The sequence below is a fragment of the Microcebus murinus genome, chromosome 8 (genome assembly GCF_040939455.1).
Source record: "Microcebus murinus isolate Inina chromosome 8, M.murinus_Inina_mat1.0, whole genome shotgun sequence".
In the NCBI taxonomy this organism is placed as follows: Eukaryota; Metazoa; Chordata; class Mammalia; order Primates; family Cheirogaleidae; genus Microcebus; species Microcebus murinus.
In genome coordinates, this window is record NC_134111.1 from 81,598,453 (window position 1) to 81,618,335 (window position 19,883).

The 19,883-nt window shown below is 35.7% G+C and overlaps 1 protein-coding gene across 4 annotated transcripts in view; it reads left to right on the forward strand.

The window, feature by feature from the left end:
- The window catches only part of UNC80 (unc-80 subunit of NALCN channel complex), a 203,901-nt gene that overhangs the window by 16,700 nt on the left and 167,318 nt on the right, over positions 1–19,883 (forward strand). For all 4 annotated transcript variants that reach the window (XM_012751444.3, XM_076005903.1, XM_012751443.3 and 1 more), the window contains exons 6-11: positions 1,025–1,098; positions 4,358–4,497; positions 15,637–15,898; positions 16,992–17,126; positions 18,651–18,867; positions 19,542–19,682. In XM_012751444.3, coding sequence (XP_012606898.1) covers positions 1,025–1,098; positions 4,358–4,497; positions 15,637–15,898; positions 16,992–17,126; positions 18,651–18,867; positions 19,542–19,682 — 969 coding nt within the window. The remainder of the gene's footprint in view (positions 1–1,024; positions 1,099–4,357; positions 4,498–15,636; positions 15,899–16,991; positions 17,127–18,650; positions 18,868–19,541; positions 19,683–19,883) is intronic.

The window sequence follows — 19,883 nt, forward strand, 5'->3', positions numbered from 1 at the left end:
CCTGTGTAGGCCTAGGCTAATGTGTGTGTTTGTGTCTTAGTTTTTAACAAAAAGGCTTAAAAAATAAATAACAATTTTAAAGTAGGAAACAGCTTATAGAATAGGGATTTAAAAAGTACTTTTTGTGCAGCTGTACAATCTATTTGTGTTTTGAACTAAATGTTCTTGTAAAAAACGCAAAAATTTAAAAAGTTAATAAAGAAAAAAGTTACAATAATATAAGGTTAATTTATTATTTAAGAAAGAAAATTTTTTGATATAAATTTAGTAAAGCCTAAGTGTACAGTGTTTATGAAGTCTACAGTATACAGTAATACACAGCCTAAGTATACAGTAATATAAAGCCTATAGTAGTATACAGGCCTTCATATTCACTCACCACTCACTGCCTCACCTAGAGCAACTTCTAGGGCTGCAAGCTCCATTCATGGTAAGTGGCCTAGACAGGTGTGCCATTTTTTATCTTTTATATTGTATTTTTCTGTATATTTTCTATGTTTGGATACATAAATACTTACTATTATGTTACAATTGCCTACAGGATTCAGTACAATAATAGGCTGTGCAGGTCTGTAGCCTAGGAGCAATAAGTGTAGTAGGCTGCACCATCTAGGTTTGTGTAAGCACACCCTATGATGTTCCCGCAACAAGAAATTGCCTAAAGATGAATTTCTTAAGACATATCCCCATCCCTAAGTGACACGTGACTATATATGTAAAATGCTTAGAAAAGAACAACCTATATTAGGTGCTGAGTATGATGTTAACTATAATCATTATTTTTAGCATTGCCAACTTTTTAGCGCCTTAACATACTGAGTCAGACTGAAGAGATGAATATCTACATTGATAACCTAGAAATAGTAAGACTTTTTAATTATTTAATATCTTTTACAACACATATTATTAAGGTAATAATGATCTATTAAAATGGGTTTTTTTATTTGAAAATGAAATGAACTCAAGAAATAAAATGAACTTAGAATCTTACAAAATTCATGATGAAATTTCTTCCACTTTGCAGCCAAGAGAAGTTCTCCCATCAACAGTCAAAGTCAGATCTGTGACTCACCAAATCAAGACACAAGACACCTAGAGGTTGGTTTACTATAATCCTGAAAAGAAGGGAGGCTGTAATTCCTTGAACGTAATATGGTGTAAAGGGAAACATGTGAATTCTAGAATCATACTGCCAGGCTCAAAGCCATTTTTCTCCTCTAAATGTGACACTCTTAACAGCCTCAGGTGTTTTATCAGTCAAGTATGAAAATTAATTTTCTATCATCCTAAAAGTGTGGAGATGCTGTAACAAGACAATACATGACTACTGTTTTATCTCAATGGTTAGTGTGTAATAAGTAGCACTTTATCTCAATGGCTAGCATGTAACACTCAATAAATGTTAGTTATCATTATTCATCCCAAATTAAATAAAGCATCATCTTGTTCTCAATTATTGAATCCACTAGTGTTTGTTAGGTAACTCCAGTGTATGTAGGGGGAGAGTAGAAAGGAGGCATAAGACATAGTCCTACCCCTTAAGGAATCTAAAGTTTAACAAGGAGTCAAGGTAAACCCACATAAAATAGAAGATGCAAAATAAAAAAGAATATAATTCAATACAAATTTGTCACATTTGGTTCAGAAAAGAAAGAAATGAGACCAGGGTAGTTGAAAGCTACTGAGAAATGTATACTGCCATTAACTTAACCAGTCATTAGATGACCTGCTTTCACTTTCAGTTCAACATGTTCACAGTGAAACTTGCTGCCTTCCATCACAACAGGATCCTCTTTCCAACTGATACATTACTGCCAAGAATATTAGCAGTCTTTTTACCCTCCATGCTGGAAATTTTGGAGTCCTATTATTAATATAGCCACCATTTACTGAGCAATTACTAAATACAGATACTGTGATTTATATGCTGTAAGGTGAATATATTTTTTACATTTAACCTTTTTGAAATTGAGTGTGCTTGATAATCTTTGGCCTTTTATAATCTCCCTACTGGTAGCAGTCTTCATATGGTTGTCATTCTTATGCCTCATAAATTCCATCATTTTCAGCATCTAAATTTGCAGCATCAGGGTCAGAAGTATGTCAGAGGAAATGATGGTGCACTATTTTAAGAAATAATACTTTTAAGAAATAACATTCTTACTTGTACCCCCATAATATGCTAAAATAAAAAAATAAAATAAATTAAAAAAAGAAATAACACTCTTGATACAGAGGAAGCTATTCTTTGGAAAAACTTAAATATCAACAACTCTGAATTGATAATTCTAAATGTGAAGAAGTTCTAAGAATATCTACACCAATTTATTTCATTTATACTTTCCTTTTACATATACCTGGGCTGGATATATAATCATAAAGCTATGCCTATATAAGTCAAAAAAAGCTCTTTCAACAACTATGAAATAAGTCCTCTATGATAAGAAATGAAGTGTCCTAGTTTAATTAACAGGGTCTTTTTTTTTCTTAATGGTACATAAAATAGTGGTATGTCTTATAAGTGATGACATCTTAGGTACAATGAAATACATTATGTTCTACTTAATCTTCTCTATTTGATTTCTGGCTGTGTCACATTCTTCTTTTCGTTATGTTGCTCAGATGTGTTCTGTATTCTGTATGCCCACTACTAACCTCTAAGTTCAGGACCTCATAACTAGATTGCAGCTGAAACTACCTAATTGGATTTTCTACTGCTCCCATTTCCTCTTTCACATAGCTGTCACTTAAAAATTCCTAACTAATTTTCCTAATGCATCATTTGCTTGTTAACTCGTTATTTCAGATAAGCTATTATTGCAAAAAAGCTGTCCTATTATCATATCCCTGACTCCTTAGGAACCTCTAGTGGATCTTGTTGATCATCAGCTCAAGACAAAACTCCTGTCCCTGGTTTTCCGTGCCTTCCACCACCTGGCACCATCCCTTTTCAATGGCCTTATGTCTCATCCCTTTAGTCAGTTAAGCGTTGCCTCCAACTTGCAGTGCATGCTCATTTTAGCTTCTGAGTGATTCCTCAGACTTGTTTCCTCTAACTGAAATGCTCTTTCCTCCTTGTCAGATGTCTAAATTTTATCCTTGTAAGGACAAATTAAAAATTCAATTCCCTGAACTCCTATCTAATTAGGCTAACCCTACACTGTCCGATATGGAAGCCACTAGGCCCATCTGGCTATCCACCACTTGAAATACTGCTAGTCTGGATTGAGAGTATAAAATGTACACTGGATTTTGAAATGTAATAATAAAAAAAGAATGTAAACATCTTCCTAATTTTTGTATTGATTATATGTTGAAATGATAATTTGGGGCTAAACAGAATACATTATTAAAATTAATTTCACCTATTCCTTTTTGCTATGTTTAATGTGTCCTCTAAAAATTTAAAATTGTATATGTGGCTCTTGTGGCTTACATTATATTTCTATTAGACATGCTGCTCTAACCTATACTTACCTGTTTTAAAACTTAACTGCAGTCTGTTGAATTTAAGGCTCAGATTCATCTTAGATTTTGTTTTAATCTCCCAAATTACCTAACATGAGGCACACATAAATATACTCATGCTAAAGGATTCCCTGATCAGGTTCAGAGGACTTCATGAAATTTCTAACTGTACTGATCTCTCCATACATACAGCAGGGTTGAATAATGCCTTATTTTGTGCATAAAAGTAGAAATTGTAAGGACTAAACTACTATGATAGATTTTTGAGGGTCTTTATATTTTACTGAAAGATTTCATCTACAATATCTATGGGAAAATATTTCATATTACCTGGGCAGCATTATGTTTAGCAGCTAAATGTAATTAAAATAAGCTACTTGGTAAGAGAATTGCTGAATATATACTTATAAATCAGAATAAAGATCATCATGTTCAATTGGAAAAATGTATCGCACCCCTCTGCTAATGAACAATGAAAAAACTTGGACCTTGCACTTCCATTCATTCTCATGTTCCGCCTTCAATTTGATTAGCTTCTAGTAACCTGGTGCTAGTTTTTAGCCTCACACCTCTGTTCAATTCACCTCAGTATGATGGATTGTTAATTTGTAACACTCCTATAGATACTGGATGTGGAGGTGAAAAAGAAAAGAATCAAGGACAAAATAAAATAAAAATATTTGAAAGTATTTAGCCTAATGCTTGGAATGACACAGGTGCTCTCTAGAAGTCTGTGCAAAATTCTTTGGCCTGTGACATTATAATCAGTTGTGCTGAAAAAAAAATCCCATATAAGAAAATATGTTTGTAATATGATTGTTAGTTCTAGATGATATATCTGAAGGAAAAAAAAACAAACCCACTAACCTGCTATGTCCATCTCCCAAAGGGACTCCAGGTGGTCTGTGAGACATTCCAGTCAGATTCCATCTCACCCAAGGCCACCATTTCAGGCTGCCACCGAGGAAATTCCTTTGATGGAAGCCTGTCCTCCCAAACTTCCCAGGAAAGAGGACCATCACATTCCAGGTACCTGATTGCAATGTTACAGACAAAATGTATCGTTAATCACCAAAAATTAAATGTGCATTTTTAGCTACTGTTATAGCCGCTGTTCCTTAAAATATTTACGTGCATGATATGTGTATGCACATTCTTGGTGAAGGCATAATTAGATTAATAATTGCAGAAATGTGCTATCTCATTTAAACCCACTAGGGTGGAAGTGGAAGACATGTCTGATTTAATGAAATATCTGAATTAGATACTATTTCTCATGTTTAAGTGCAGAAACTCAAACGATGATACTGAAAGATTATGTTGCAGAGATGTTTGTACCAGCAGATCTTTGTATTAAAATGAGTGCTTCTAAAGTACTGGGAATTTAAAAGTGTGTTCTTTGTAAATATTCTAACCTTGCCCTGTTATTTAATATGCATAGTGAGTACTTAAAAACACCTTCCTCAGAAACCAGAACTACTCTATTGCTTCCTACCCCCTGTTGAAATTATGGACACCTGAAGTCAGGAGGTTTGCCATTCCAGAAGAGTCCCTGAGACCATTTATATATCCCTACTTTCAAAAGAAATTACAGCCTAGTGGATAGTATTTTTTTAAAAAGATATTTAAGAAATAGTTTTATTGAGGTATAACTTATATAGCATAAAATTCACATCCTTTAAGTTTACAATTTAATGATTTTTAATAAATTTACAAAGTTGTACAGCTATCACTACAATTCAATTTTAGAACATTTTCATCACCCCAAAAATATCCCTTGTGCCCATTTGCAGTCAATCCCATTCCCACATCCAGCTCCAGATAACCACTAATATACTTTCTGTTTCTGTTTGGGTTGTATTTCTAGACATTTGATATAAATAGATTTATATAGTTTGTGGTCTTTTGTATGTGGCTTTTTACACTTAGTATAATGTTTTTGAGTTTGTCCACATCATAGCATGTATCAGTAGCTCGTTTCTTTTTATTGATGAATAATATTCCATTGTGAGGATCTATCATATTCCCTTTATCCATTCATCAGTTAGTGGATATTTGAGTTGTTTCCACATTTTGTCTACTATGAATAATGCTGCTGTAAACATTCACTTACAAATTTTTGTGGGGACATAGGTTTTCACTACTGTTGGGTAAATACCTAGGAGTGCAATTGCTGGGTCATATGGCAAAATTTATGTCTAGTTTTTTAAGAATCTGCCAAACTATTTTCCAAAATGGCCGAACCATTTTACATTCCTACTAACAACATATAAGAGTGTGTTCATCTATATTCTTGGTAACACCTGTTATTGTCTATCTTTTATTATAGCCATTCTAGTGAGTGTGAAGTGGGATCTGATTGTGCTTTTAATTTACTTTTCCCTAATGGCTAATGATATTAAATATATTTTCATGTGCTTATTAGCCATGTAAAAATCTTCTTTGATGAAATGTCTATTTAAATCTTTTGCTCACTTTTCAACTGGGTTATAGTATTATTAAATTTAAGAGTTCTTTCTTTATTCTGGATACAAGAACTTTATTTAAAAAAAATAGATTCACAAATATTTCCTCCCAGTGTCTGACTTGCATTTTCATTTGATAATTTTTTAGATGATATGCCTCCATCTGGCACTAAAACCAGGCAACATGGGTATACTGTTTTTGAAAGATTTCTTAGAATTGTTGAAAGCATGGAGTCATAGAAATGCAATTGTTTTTAAACTGAAATACTATTATGCTGTACTTAAAAAAATAATATGTAAAGAATGTGTTTATCTTCGTGTCTTTATTTAGACTTCAAAAGCAAGAGACCCAGTTAATAATCTACTGATGGAGAATATAAAATTTTGATAGCAATTTTAGTTGTGTAAATAGAGCTATTTGTGTTTATTCACTGATTTACTCTCTTGGGGCAATAATGATGATGAGTACTTTGTATCATAAGTGAAATCTAAAAAAGTTGAACGCACAGAAGTAAAGAGTAGAATGGTGGTTATGGTTAAGGGAGGGGAATGGATGAAAAAAGGGAAGATGTTGATCAAAGGGCACCAAATTTCCGTTAGATGAGAGAAATAAGCTTTAATGAGCTATTACACAGAATGGTGACTATAAGAAGTAACAATGCATCCTATATTTCTAAATTACTAAAAGAGTAGGTTTTAAATGTTTTCACCACAAAATAAAAGTATTTCACTTTATGGTGAAAAGTGTTTCACCACAAATTTAAAAAGTTTTAAATGTCTTCACCACAAAATAAAAGTATTTTATTTTAAAAAATAATTAAAAAAATAATAAAAGGATTTGTTAATTAGTTTGATTTAATCATTCCACAATGTAAACATATATCACATTGTACTCCATAAATATGTGATTATACAATTATTATTTGTTAACTAAAATATAATTTTAAAAATTAAAAATAATGTGGCAGAAACTCTGTGAGGATATCCAGTCCCATCTCATATCACTTAGCTCATGCACAAACAACATTTGCTTAAACACTTTAAGCAATGAGGAATTTAGTACTCTCTTATGAATCCCATTTCATCTTTAGATAGTGCTCATTAGTGGAATGTCCTTCTTATATTTGACCAAAATTTGCTTTTCAATAGTTTCTGTGTATGGTTCTTGAATTAGTTTTTTTTTTGTTTTTTTACTGTTGTGTAACAAATTACAACAAGCTTAGGGATATTAACCAACATGCATTTGTTATGTCACAATTTATTATGTAGGGAGAAATGCAGGCATAACCTCAGGTTCTCTGGGTTCTCTGCTTCAGGGTCTTACCAAGCTGAAATCTAGGTGTCAGCATGAACTCCAATATCCCTAAAGGGTTGACTGGGAAAGACGCACTTTCAACAAGCTCCCTCAGGTTGTTGACAGAATTTATCTCCTTGCAGTTATAGGAGTAAGGTTTCTGTGTTCTTGCTGGATATTGGCTGGGGCTGATCTCAGTTTCTAGAGCCTGCACAGCTCATTTCCACATGCCTTTCTTCATAGGCTACCTCATAACATGGCAGCTTACTTCTTCAAAACCAGCAAGGAAGAGAAATTCTAATTTCAGTTTGCTAATACAGAGACTTTATAATGTAACAGAACCACAGGACGTGATATCTCATCACCCTTGTCTTATAAAGTAACCTAATTATGGGAGTGACACGCCATTACCTCTGCCATGTTCTATTGGTTATAAGCAAGTCACAGGTCCTGTCTTCACTCAAGAAAAGATTATAAAGGATTTGAATACCATCAGATGGCAGTCAAGGATGCCTCCCATAAAATCTGTACAAACTCTTCCCATATTAACCGTCCACTTATACAAAAAGTAACTATCATGACCTCCCCACTCCCACAAAGCTCTCATTTTCTTTGATAATGACAGTGACCCAAAGTTATAAATGGCATAATTAAAGCATATTTGGGGAAAGGTAGTTTACTTAGGACATAGACTAAAGAGAATAACAATAAAAACTACCTTTTTTGGAAATCTTCTATGTGTGTAAAACAGTGCTAAAGTCTTTGTATTTATGGTATTATTTAAATGTTCATTTATTCGTTTATTTCTATTTCTATTTATTCATTTAATTAATTAATTAATTTATTCATTTAATTTATTTATTCATTCTGGCACTACTATGGGCCCAAATACTGTAGTCAGAAATATGAGGTTCATTCCACCCCAAGCACTTTACATTCTGCTTTCTTAATATCTCCCAAGTCCTTTCCATTCTCTCCAACCTCATAGTTACTGCCTTAATTCAAATCCTCATCATTTCTTACTTGGATTTCTGAAACTGATTCCAAACTAATATTTCTACATTTAACATTGCCTCTTCCTAACCCATTACATATATTACCAAAGTGATTTACAATATCTGTGGACTCAAAAAACACAATATCTGCACCAAATATACCCAACACACAATGATGAAATAGGCATAGGATACCTGCTGTAGACATGTCTATTCAAAGGGAAAAAAATGGGAGGCACTGGTTCTTATCGGTTCTGAAATTAAGCTAGAAAAATGTTAGAAAACTCAGTCCTGGCCGGGCATGGTGGCTCATGCCTATAATCCTAGCACTTTGGGAGGCCAAGGCAGGAGGATCGCTCGAAGTTAGGAGTTTGAAACCAGCCTGAGCAAGACCAAGACCCTGTCTCTACTAAAAATAGAAAGAAATTAATTGGCCAACTAAAAATATATAAAAAATTAGCCGGGCATGGTGGTGCATGCGTGTAGTCCCAGCTACTCGTGAGGCTGAAGCAGTAGGATCGCTTGAGCCCAGGAGTTTGAGGTTGCTGTGAGCTAGGTTGATGCCATGGCACTTAAGCCTGGGCAACAGAGTGAGACTTTGTCTCAAAAAAAAAAGAACTCAGTCCTACTCTTGCCCATGGCTCTTGGCGCCACCTCTGGGCTACTAATTTGGTCCTCTTAGTCAACTTTCCTTTTTAAAAATTAGTGGCATATGTATATGGCTCAGTAGTTTTCTCAGCCTACTTCCTTCCAGTAAAGTTTTGGGGGTCCAATAGCTTCTTTTTATTTTGCACTGTCTCTGGAAGTCTTTGTGCTGATACACTTCTTTTAAAAACATTTGAGTCCTCTGTGAATCTTATTGGAGGTCCACCAGAATGAACAGCGTCCATATCGACAAATCTTTTTGAGATAATTCCATCTCTACCTTTGGCTTCTGTTGAAGAACACCACCCCTAAGTTTCTTAGATGTCATATATATATATATATATTTTTTTTTTGAAAAACACTCTCAAAGTCTTTAGAGGGTCTTTTGTCTGATGAAACAATGTTATGAGGTATGGCCTTAGATCATTCAGAAGTCTTGACAACTGACCTTATAGTTTCATCGTTGGCTCATCTTTAGATCATGTTTTTCCAACAGTACCCTAGAATTGATATTTTCTTGGAAGCTGTTTTTTAATTTTAGCATTATCTGCCATCTGGAGAGGCTGAGAATTTTCAAAATCATCCAGTCTCAGATCTTTAGTCTTTAACAGTTCTTCCTTTAGTTCATATCTTTTCTCTCTCAATTTACTATCAGCAACAAGAAGAAATCAGAAGGCGACTTCAACACTTTATTTGGAAATCTCCTTTGTTAGATCACCCAGTTATTTAGACACTTTTTTTTTTTAGCTTTCCACATCACAGCAAGCAACTTTCTGTCACTACATTATAAAGATCCCCCTCCTCCAGTTTCTAATAGTATGCTTCTTCTTCTTAAGTCCTTCTCATCAGCAGCCTCCTCAAAGTTCAGGGGTTCTACTCACAATCTGTGCAAGGCAATTTATGCTTTAAAAAAAAAAAAACACTCCTCAAAGTCTATACAACTTCTACCTACTGTCTGGTTCCACAATGATTCCCCAAATTTAGGGTTTTATCTTGGTACCAAAATGTGTATTCATTATCAGTTTCCATATAACAAACTATATTAAATCTTAGAAGCTTAAAACAAAAGACGTCTATTATCTTACATAGTTTCTGGGAGGCTCACGAATCCAGAAACAGCTTTGCTAAGTGATTATGGCTCAGGGTCTTTCACAATGTTGGCCAGGGCAGCAGTCATCTGAAGACTTGACTGGTTTGCAGGGCTTGACTTCAAGCTTGCTTAGATGGCTGTTGCCCAGAGGACTCAATTTTTCACCATTTGGGGGGCTCTCCATACTGCTGCTCAAGACATTGAACCTGGTTTCTCTCAAAACAAATTATCCAAGAAAGACAGGGAGCAACCAAGATGGGAGCTTCAGTGTCTTTTATAACCTCATCTCTTAAGTGACATACTGTCACATCTGTATTCTACAGATCATACCAACCAACTCTAGGACAGTGTGGGAGGAGACTACACAGGGTCTACATACCAGGAGGCAGGGGTCATTGGGGCTATCTTTTCGCCTGGCTATAATAAACAATAATGGTCAAATGTCACCATTTGTTAAAATTATTATGACTATTTCTGTACATTTTCTTCACTTCAATTACTGAGTATTTTTCTTCCACTAATTTCGTTTTATACAAATTCCAAAAAGTTTAATTTAATTTAGGATAAGAATAAGTAATCTCTTACTTTGAATACTATCCTTCTTCCTGACTTTAAAAAAAAATCATAAAGACCAAAAGTAGAGTAAAATTTTGAGGTTATAAAATATCCATGATTTTATATTTCTTATGTAATTTTTCTCAGCCATAGTAAGCATTAGAAATATACAAATATAAACACAAATGGTGTTTGTTTTCTCTGACAAAATCAATGTTAATGGTCCCAATATGATTTCCCTGTAAAAACAAAGCCAACTATAATGTCCAAGATTCCTCTTTGTGGGTGGAAATTTTTCCCCTTCTCTGATATTGCTACATTGAAGCATCTTCATATGTATGCATGCATATGTATTCTGTGACACATACATGTACACAGTCACCTACAGCACACATCCACTCACATGTGTGATTTAGACATGAATCGGTGGCACTTTGGAAAAACGAATGAGGTCTTCTCGCTGCCTAGCTGCAGTGGTTGGTTGCCATGGAAATGATGCATAAGGTAGCTTTCAGAAAATGCTAATGTTAATGTGTCTTCATTGGAAGAGTTTATGTATTAGAAATGAAGAGAACCTTAATAACAAAATAATGCTAATACCCTAGCAACAAAAGCTGTCTGCTTGTATCAAACACATTCAATTCATTATCTCTTTTGCTCTGACCTTGACTGAACTGCACATCAGTCTTCCCTGCACTCTGCAGCCAGTGAAAAGGAAGCTAGGTTTTTTAATTAATGTGAGATTTCATCTTTAATTACTATATGCATAGACTTAATTTATGCTTCATTAAATACTGCATAGGGTCAGAGCTGATTTCCACGGTTCTCTGCCTCCATAGATTGTCTATTTCCAAAGTGCTTATCTGCCTTCAATACTCTCTAGTTTCAGTTCCAAATCCTAATTCATAACAATTTGGCTTCCCACAGCCATAGTTGCTTGGAAAATAGATTAAAGCAATTCTTACCTCTTTTGGAAATTCTTTTTGTCATAATACATTATTTTACACATATAATTTTGTATAATGCTAATTTTAGAAAAAATTGCAGCATAAAATGTATAAAATATTAAAAAATAAGTAAAAGTCACCCATGAGCACATCGGGTAGCTATAAACATCAACTTTTTTTATATGTACTTCTCATCATTATTTTTACATACATCATTTAGAAAAAAGTTGTGTCCATATTCTCTTACACAATTTCATTTTTTATTTTTATAAGTTACTCTATAAATAACTTATAGAATCATAGAATATTAGAATTGAAAATAACTTTTCTATCACATGATACAATGAGCTTCCCCCATATCATTTTTATGTAGTTATGTAAATTTGTCTCCCATATGCTAGTTTGTTCATTAACTAAAATGACTTTTATCAGTTATTAATAGTTAGTGACAAGTTCATTACATCTGATAATGCTGTCCTAACTGGTATAAAAAATTTGCTTTTTAGAGATGAGTCAGTCCAGTATAGCTCACACTTTAAGTCAAATAAACTAGTGCTTGAATAATATCTTCAATGCAGGTTATAAGTATTTGCTACAGAATGTTTTAATTCATTATTATTTCAAATGAGTCTCTTTCAATATTAAGCAACTGAAATGTGAAATTACTTAACAAATTTTGATTACATAACATACAGACATGTTTTTAGTCTCTGATCACAGCCTAATATTGGTGGAGTCTTGCTATTTTCCAGCCCATAATCTGCTGAACTGAAATATGCTGTTAGAAAGGAGTTAACAGCTATGGGACTCAATGATGCAGCTATAATTACTTTCCAGTCAAATAAATTTTGTGTGTAGAGAGAGAGACATAAATCTAGTCACTGGTGCCCTCAGGAACAAAATGGTCAACATCTTATCTCAGTTATGGTATTTCCATATAGGAATTATTTTTGATATTGCCTAAAAGTGCAGAAATTATGCATTATGTGTTTCTCTAGGGCAATTGTCCTTCAATCTTATTAAGAGTATCTAAGAAATACCTGGGAATATTGTTTAAAATACAGATTCTTGGAGCCCATCCTCAGAAATTCTGGTTAAATAAGTCTGTGATAAGACCTGGTGTCTGCATTTTCCCCAACCTTTCTCCTTTCTTTCCTCCTTGGGGTTCTCACAGAAATGGTTTGCTGGCCTATCATAGGAGCACTGCTCTAGAAATTTGAAATAATTTATGGAACTCCCTAATCTAGTTTACTAACTAGAAACATTTCATTCTCTAAGATGTAGAGCAGAAAGTAAAGGGTAAAGAATAACTAGAGCTCATCTAAGGCAAGGAAATCTGTCAAACTTCTAATATCTGCCTTAATTACAGCAGCCCAGTCAAGAAAACAACAGTTTTCACAGGCTCTTTTAATAAATCAAATGATTGTCACAAAGGCTTGAGGACCTAAAATTACCCAGCTGGTATCCAGCCAACCTTATACTTTGTCTTTTCTTTATAAATCCAAGAGTATGACACTGAAAGAGAAAAGAAGCCCTATTATCTTAAGTATAAATAATAGGCTGAGAAAAGTGGTCATGCTTCTTTAAAAAGGAGAAATGGGATGGGTAGGGGAAGGAAGAATATTGAAAGCCTTTTAGGAAACATGTAAAAATGAGAATCAAGGTTGTTACTTTCCCTCAAACTGGTTTGGAGGTATAATCCGTCAGGGTTTCAGGAGGAAGCCAGTGGCACATTGGCCAATTTGAAAAGATAGTAAATCAGAGGTCATTTATAAAAAAGGATGAATTTGGAGCTGAGAGACAATACATCAATAACTGGCACATTAGGGCAGGCATGACAGAGAATGAGGTTGAAGTGGTAAACCCAGTCAGATTATGCAGGCCTTATTGGCCACTGTAAGGAGTTTGCATTTTATTCTAAGGGGGAATGAATAATCTATTGGAAGGGCTTGAGCAGGGGGCGGGGAGTAATAAGAGAAGAAACAATGAGAGTAGTAGGAAGTCATTGCTATAAGCCTAATAGAGAGATGTTGGTAATTAGGACTAGGGTGAGGTTCTGTAGAACTGATGAGAAGTGGTTGGAAAGAGAATCTATGAGAGTTTATCATGGATTGAAGGTTGTCATGTGACTTGTGTCCAAAGAGTATTCTAGATCTCTGGAAAAAGGATAAACTCTGGCATAGCATATAAGGGAATTTAAGGGATTGTAGGAAGCTTTTCTTCATATAACTGCCAACTCACTTAAATAATTAGTATTGTAGCACCTTTTGTGTTTGAACCTCAACTTATATTTAATTTCCTACTTGTCAATTAAAATATTCAAGAATGTTATACTATAAGAGAGCATTAAAACTCAAAACCACTGTGTACATGAGCATGACCCCTCAACACACAATAAACAATGCTATTAACAAGAGTTGAAATAGCAAACTATGACATGTTTTGATATGGAAGGAGAAAGGCTATAAAAATAATTTACAGGGCATCAGACATAGTCTGGGTTTGTATTTTTGAACTTTTTACTGCAACACACAATAAGAATTATATTTTAATAATGACTTGACAAACATGTGAAATGAGACAAAATTTTCACCAAACATACAAGCCTTACTCTGTAGATTTTATTCTAGTTAGCAGGTTAATAGTAGCTATGTCCTACTGAATTATTTTCTTAAGCCACTAATGAGTCATAAATCATTAATTCCAAAAATACGGACCAGAGAAGTTTGGGAAGATCTCTCCTTCTCACTCTCCTTCTCACTGGCAGTGGCTGCATTTTTTGTGAGACCTCTTTGTGTGAGTGGTACCCCTCTACTAGTTGATAGTGGGGTACAAAAATTTCTCTTTGGCATCATCTAACTCAGAAGGAAATTGTACTTAGGGGTTAAGTTTGGACTTTAGATTTAAGGTACCATCTTGGATTCCAGAAGATCCAAGTTCATATTTTGTCATTTGTTGTCTATCTTCCTCACCAGACCATATGTTCCTCAAGGTGAAGAAGTTAAACTTACCTTCATATCCACTAATGCCTTAGTCAGCTCGGCTGCTATTACAAAGTACCATAGCCTAGGTGGCTTACAAACAACAGAAATGTATTTCTCACAGTTTTGGAGGCTGGAAACTCAAGATCAGGGTGCCAGCATGGTCAGGTTCTAGTGAGGGCCCTCTTCTGGGTTGCACACTGCCGTCTTTTTGTTGTGTCCTCACATGGTGGAAAGAGGGCAAAGAGCTCTCTGGAGTCTCTTTTATAATGGCATTAATCTCATTCATGAGGATTCTACCCTTATGACTTAATGACCTCCTAAAGGCTCCACCTCCTAATGCCACCATATTTAGGGTTAGTATTACAGTATATGAATTTGGGGGGACACATTCAGTTCATTGTACCTAGGATATCTAAGATGTTGCATTATGCTGAGTAATTGCTTAAAAGTATTTTGTAGTGGAATGAGACTGAACATTAAGTAATGAATATATCATGTGTTAAAACTGAATCATGGAATTCCAGAAACTTGAGATTTTTTTAAATCAATTTTGCTATCTGATGATATATAAATTTAGAATTTTCAAAATTATCTTATTTCCCTCATAATAAAACTTTTGTTTAGCATTTTGCAATTTCCTTAGTTCTTTTACATAATATTTTCACAATTGAAATTAAAATAGCCCAATGAAGTAGGCAAGACAAATATCATTTCTATTTTTATCAGGATAAAAGTCAAATCTGTTCTTAGTATAAAAGAAACATTGTGATCTGAACCTCATCTATTTCTATAGCTCTCACTGTCATCATTGTCCACCACCCAAATTACTCAACAACTGTACTAATTACTTATGATTTCCTCCCCAAACTCATGATTTTTAAGATCAATACCTTCGTAGGCAATCTTCCCTCTGACTAAAATGCTGTTTCCTGTCCCAACCTCAATTTGGCCTAGCTAATTACTACCCATCCTTTGAAACTCTCTCAATATCTCACTTCCAGATATTTTGCTAAACATGTTTACATGTTTAGCAAAAGAGGGATGAGTGAGCCTAGTTAGGAGGCTATTAAACCAGACAAGAGACAAGTTCATGAATAAACGAATGAGAAAAGTAGAGCTAGAGGCCATGTTGTGCTGCCCCTTGGGAGGCTTGACTGCCAGTATAATTATCTTCTTTCTGCCATTGGGATCAGGGCCTCTCTCGTGATACCTCCGTGCCAAAGGTCCCGCTATGCCACCTACTTTGACGTTGCTGTTCTTCGCTGCCTACTCCAGCCGCACTGGTCTGAAGAAGGCACTCAGTGGTCTCTGATGTACTATCTGCAAAGGCTGCGGCACATGCTGGAAGAGAAGCCAGAAAAAGCCCCAGAGCCAGATATTCCTCTCCTGCCCAGACCCAGGAGTAGCTCGATGGTGGCGGCAGCTCCCTCACTAGTGAACACCCACAAAACCCAAGTAAGAGAAATTCTGTCCATTGTCATTCGAACCAACAACGTAGGCTGTTAACAGATTCTTTTTTTCCCTTCTGCACATACAGCTCTTGTGTGCTCCATTGCTGAGTATTTGGTTGGTGGATTACTCTGTTGCCATCGTCCTTCCCCTTCTGTCTTTCACTGCTGGACCGTTTTGCTGCTCTTTAGTATTTAATCTACCATGGGAAGAAGTGCACCTCTAGCACATGCTAATTTAGTATAAGCCTTTGTTTATCCAGAATAGTGGGAAATTGGGTCTTCTAGATAATCAGAGTACTAATTAATAGAGTTCTAACATTAAATCTATTAATTACTACTATCATAAAATGTGTGACACTAGCATTTTACTGAACACGATTGAACCTCCTTTGTGTAACTCAAAAATTTCAAGTGTCATCACTGGGAATATTGCTTTATGATTGCCTTGCTTTATTTATTATAAATGTTTGGAGAAATCAAGTGAATGCATACTGATGTGGTGACATCCCCTGAAAATTGCTTTTTGATAAATGAATGAATGTCCTAATATCAGCTTGAACACTCGTCCTTCCCCTCTTTCTCATCAACAGTGTGCATTGACAATGTAGAAAAAAATGTGACTTGCGCTGTGTTCCAGCTGTTTGACTTTACTTAAATGGAATTAGCTGGGTCTGAAAATTTTTTCTGCATATTCTGAAAATAAACATGAGCAATATCAGAGTGAAAAATAAATACAGTCTATTTTAGTAGTAAATATTTTGTCCCAAGTAGATATCTCCTTTGGCGAATCATTAAATGGAAAAAATACTCTTTTTAATAATAAAAAAAGAAAGATACATCGTCTCCCTATTTTCTTAGCATTCTAGATCAGGGGCTGCACAGCCTTACTTCTGAAAACTCCAAACAGAAGTCACAATTAATATGAAATATATCTTCTCGGTAGAAGAATTTGGCTTCTAAAAGTCCATATATGCAGGTTAAACACTTTATAGATATTTAAAAAGTAGGCATATCCCTATTGAAAATGCGAAATTTTAATAAGAAAAGTATTTGGATATGAAGTCCTAAGTCCTTGATCATTGTCTACCTTTATTAAGGACCTCACCATGAAATGTAACGAGGAGGAAAAATCTCTTAGCCCCGAGGCTTTTTCCAAGGTTTCGCTGACCAATCTGCGTCGATCTGCAGTCCCAGATCTTTCTTCAGACCTGGGCATGAACATTTTTAAGAAGGTGAGTGGAATTGCTGATGCTCTTTGATATTTTGGTAATTTTTAAAAAGTCAATGGGGCATGAGGTGTTTCTGGGTCATAGTGTGGTGTTGGGTGGAGTGGGAAAAAGGGACCTCCAGAACAGAAGTCAGCTCCTGGCTGTTACACTGGGTTGCAGCCTGTACCTGTGCAGGACCCTCTGTGAGTAGGAGTGTGTTTCCTATTCTCAGTGTTCCTCAGGGTTGTTAGAAGGCTCAATCTTGATGGCGTGTATAAAGCACTTGGCGTCATGTGGTGGTGGAGGTAGCTATGGTAGCAGTGATGGTAACTTACCTTCCTATGGGTCAAGTCACTTTGTCAAGTGCTTTACATAAATGTTTCTCATTTAACCCAATGAGGTTTTTATTCTCCACACTTTGCAGATAATAAAATGACCCTTAGAAACTTTGGGAAGTTTGCCAAAGATTGAGCCCAAACTTAAAAGTAAGTCTTCTAGCTAAATAGTGAACTCTTTTGAATCCACCACTACACTTTTCTCTCTTATAAGTATATGGAGATAATCAAATAGAAAATAATATGTGTAGACTAATACATATGTAGTGTTTTTTTCTCTTTTTCAAAATTATTAGTTTAATTATATCAAAGAAGGACACAGAACATATTAACTTATCTATGAGCTCATAGTGTCGCTAAATAAGCAGCTAGGTCTGCCTTCATTAAGGATGCAACAATAAGCAATGGCCATAGTTTTTCTGAAAACATTGATCATTTGAGGTGGAAAAAAGAGATTTTCAATGCTGGCTGCATTTAAGAATTTTTAAGAATCCTTTAAAAATATAAGTTTTGAGGCCTGATCCCAGACTAATTAAATCAGAATTGCTGCAGGTTAGGCCCATGCATTGGTATATTTTGAAAGCTTCCCAAGCAGTTCTACACTCTTAGTCACACTTGATGTTGAGCTTGTTTGTCTGGTAGGGGTTCGTACCAGTGTATGCTCTGTATCTTTTCTGACTTTTCTTGTGAGCAGTGGTGTGTGTTTGCTGTTGGCCAACTGAAGCAATGAATCTCAATCTTGAAAAATGGAATGGAAAGAGATAGACTGATCCAAGTAGTGACTCAGGGATTCTTATACTCTAACCCAGTGGTTTGCAAACTTTAGTATACATCAGCGTTACCTATCATGCTTGTTAAAACTTAACATCATCTGAGGATCTGATGCAATATGTTTAAAAATTTGCATTTTTTAACAAGTTCCCAAGTGATGCTAATGCTGCTGGTCCAGGGACCACACTTTGAGAACCACTCCTCTAACCCAACCCAGGAGAAAGACCCATGGAATATGTGACCTTTTGCTTAGTTTCTTTTGTTTCTTTAACATGTTGTGGAAATGTCTCCCATTTCTATTATACGATATTTAGTGACTTTCTGGGTCTCTTCTTCCTGGAACATTTTCTATATTTTACTGCAGATCATAGAGCCCCTTGAAAAGCAAACGGTAACCTTTTTTTTTGCTCTGTACCTATTCCTTCATCTCTCATCACTGTAGTTCAAGAGCCGCAAAGAAGACCGAGAGAGGAAAGGCTCCATTCCGTTCCACCACGCAGGGAAGAGGAGGCCTCGAAGAATGGGGGTGCCATTCCTGCTCCATGAGGACCACCTGGATGTGTCCCCTACCCGCAGCACATTCTCCTTTGGAAGTTTCTCTGGGCTTGGAGAAGACAGACGAGGCATTGAAAAAGGAGGCTGGCAAACCACCATTTTAGGTGATCACAAAGGCCTTCCAAAGTGGGGCAGAGCTTGAGTGACCTGTTTAGGACTAGATCTAGGGCTCCCGGAAAACCTGGATCTTTCTTGAGTAGTACCATAAAGAAATTACAGGGCCCAATTACAGGTTCTCCAGTACCAAAATAATGCTGTGTCTTCACAGGCAAAGAAATACAGATAATTGAATTAATTTTGCAAGCATTCTGCATAATTACATAGGTGACTGTCCTATTTCTTAGGTCACTCTAGAGGTAGAAATATGGCCTTAGAGGGCTCTGTGTCTTAGCTTTCTTTGTGAATCTAAAGACAGACTTTTATTTAATTCTCATATTTTTTAAAAAAAGAAGAAGCAAAGCAAAGAAAAAAATATCTTTTTTTCTTTCTGGATGGCATATTAAGAAGGCCAGCTTAAATCAGGAGCTGACAGCTACCTGGGCCACAACAGATGGTTTCTGACATTTGGCTTAGATTGGGGCTGACCTTATCACAGGCAGCTTCATCAATCATCCTGACCCTGAATATCCCCAAGGCAAGTTCAATTCTTGCTATTTTGTCTGTGCCTCACTCTCTTCCTAATGTCCCCTCACTCTCACTTTTGTCCTTGGGAAAGGCAAAATCTCAGCAGTCTTTCCAATTTGAAAACCCTCTTGTGGGGTGCTCTTGTTTATTCCAGGGAAATTTACCCGGAGGGGCAGTTCGGATGCAGCCACTGAGATGGAGAGTCTGAGCGCCAGACACTCCCACTCCCATCACACCCTGGTGAGCGACCTGCCAGACCACTCCAACAGCCACGGAGAAAACACAGTCAAGGAAGGTAGGTAGGAGGTAAGGCCTGCGGGCAGGAGCTCAGATTTCTTTTCCTGTTTTTTTTTGTTGTTGTTGTTTCCTGTTCATACGCCATGTTCTATTGTCAATGTAATCTGCTCCCTTATGCTTTTTGAAAACTTGCATTATTGTATTCTATTGCGTGGCAATGTACTTGTTAACCATTCTTAGCATATCCTTTGTAGCAACA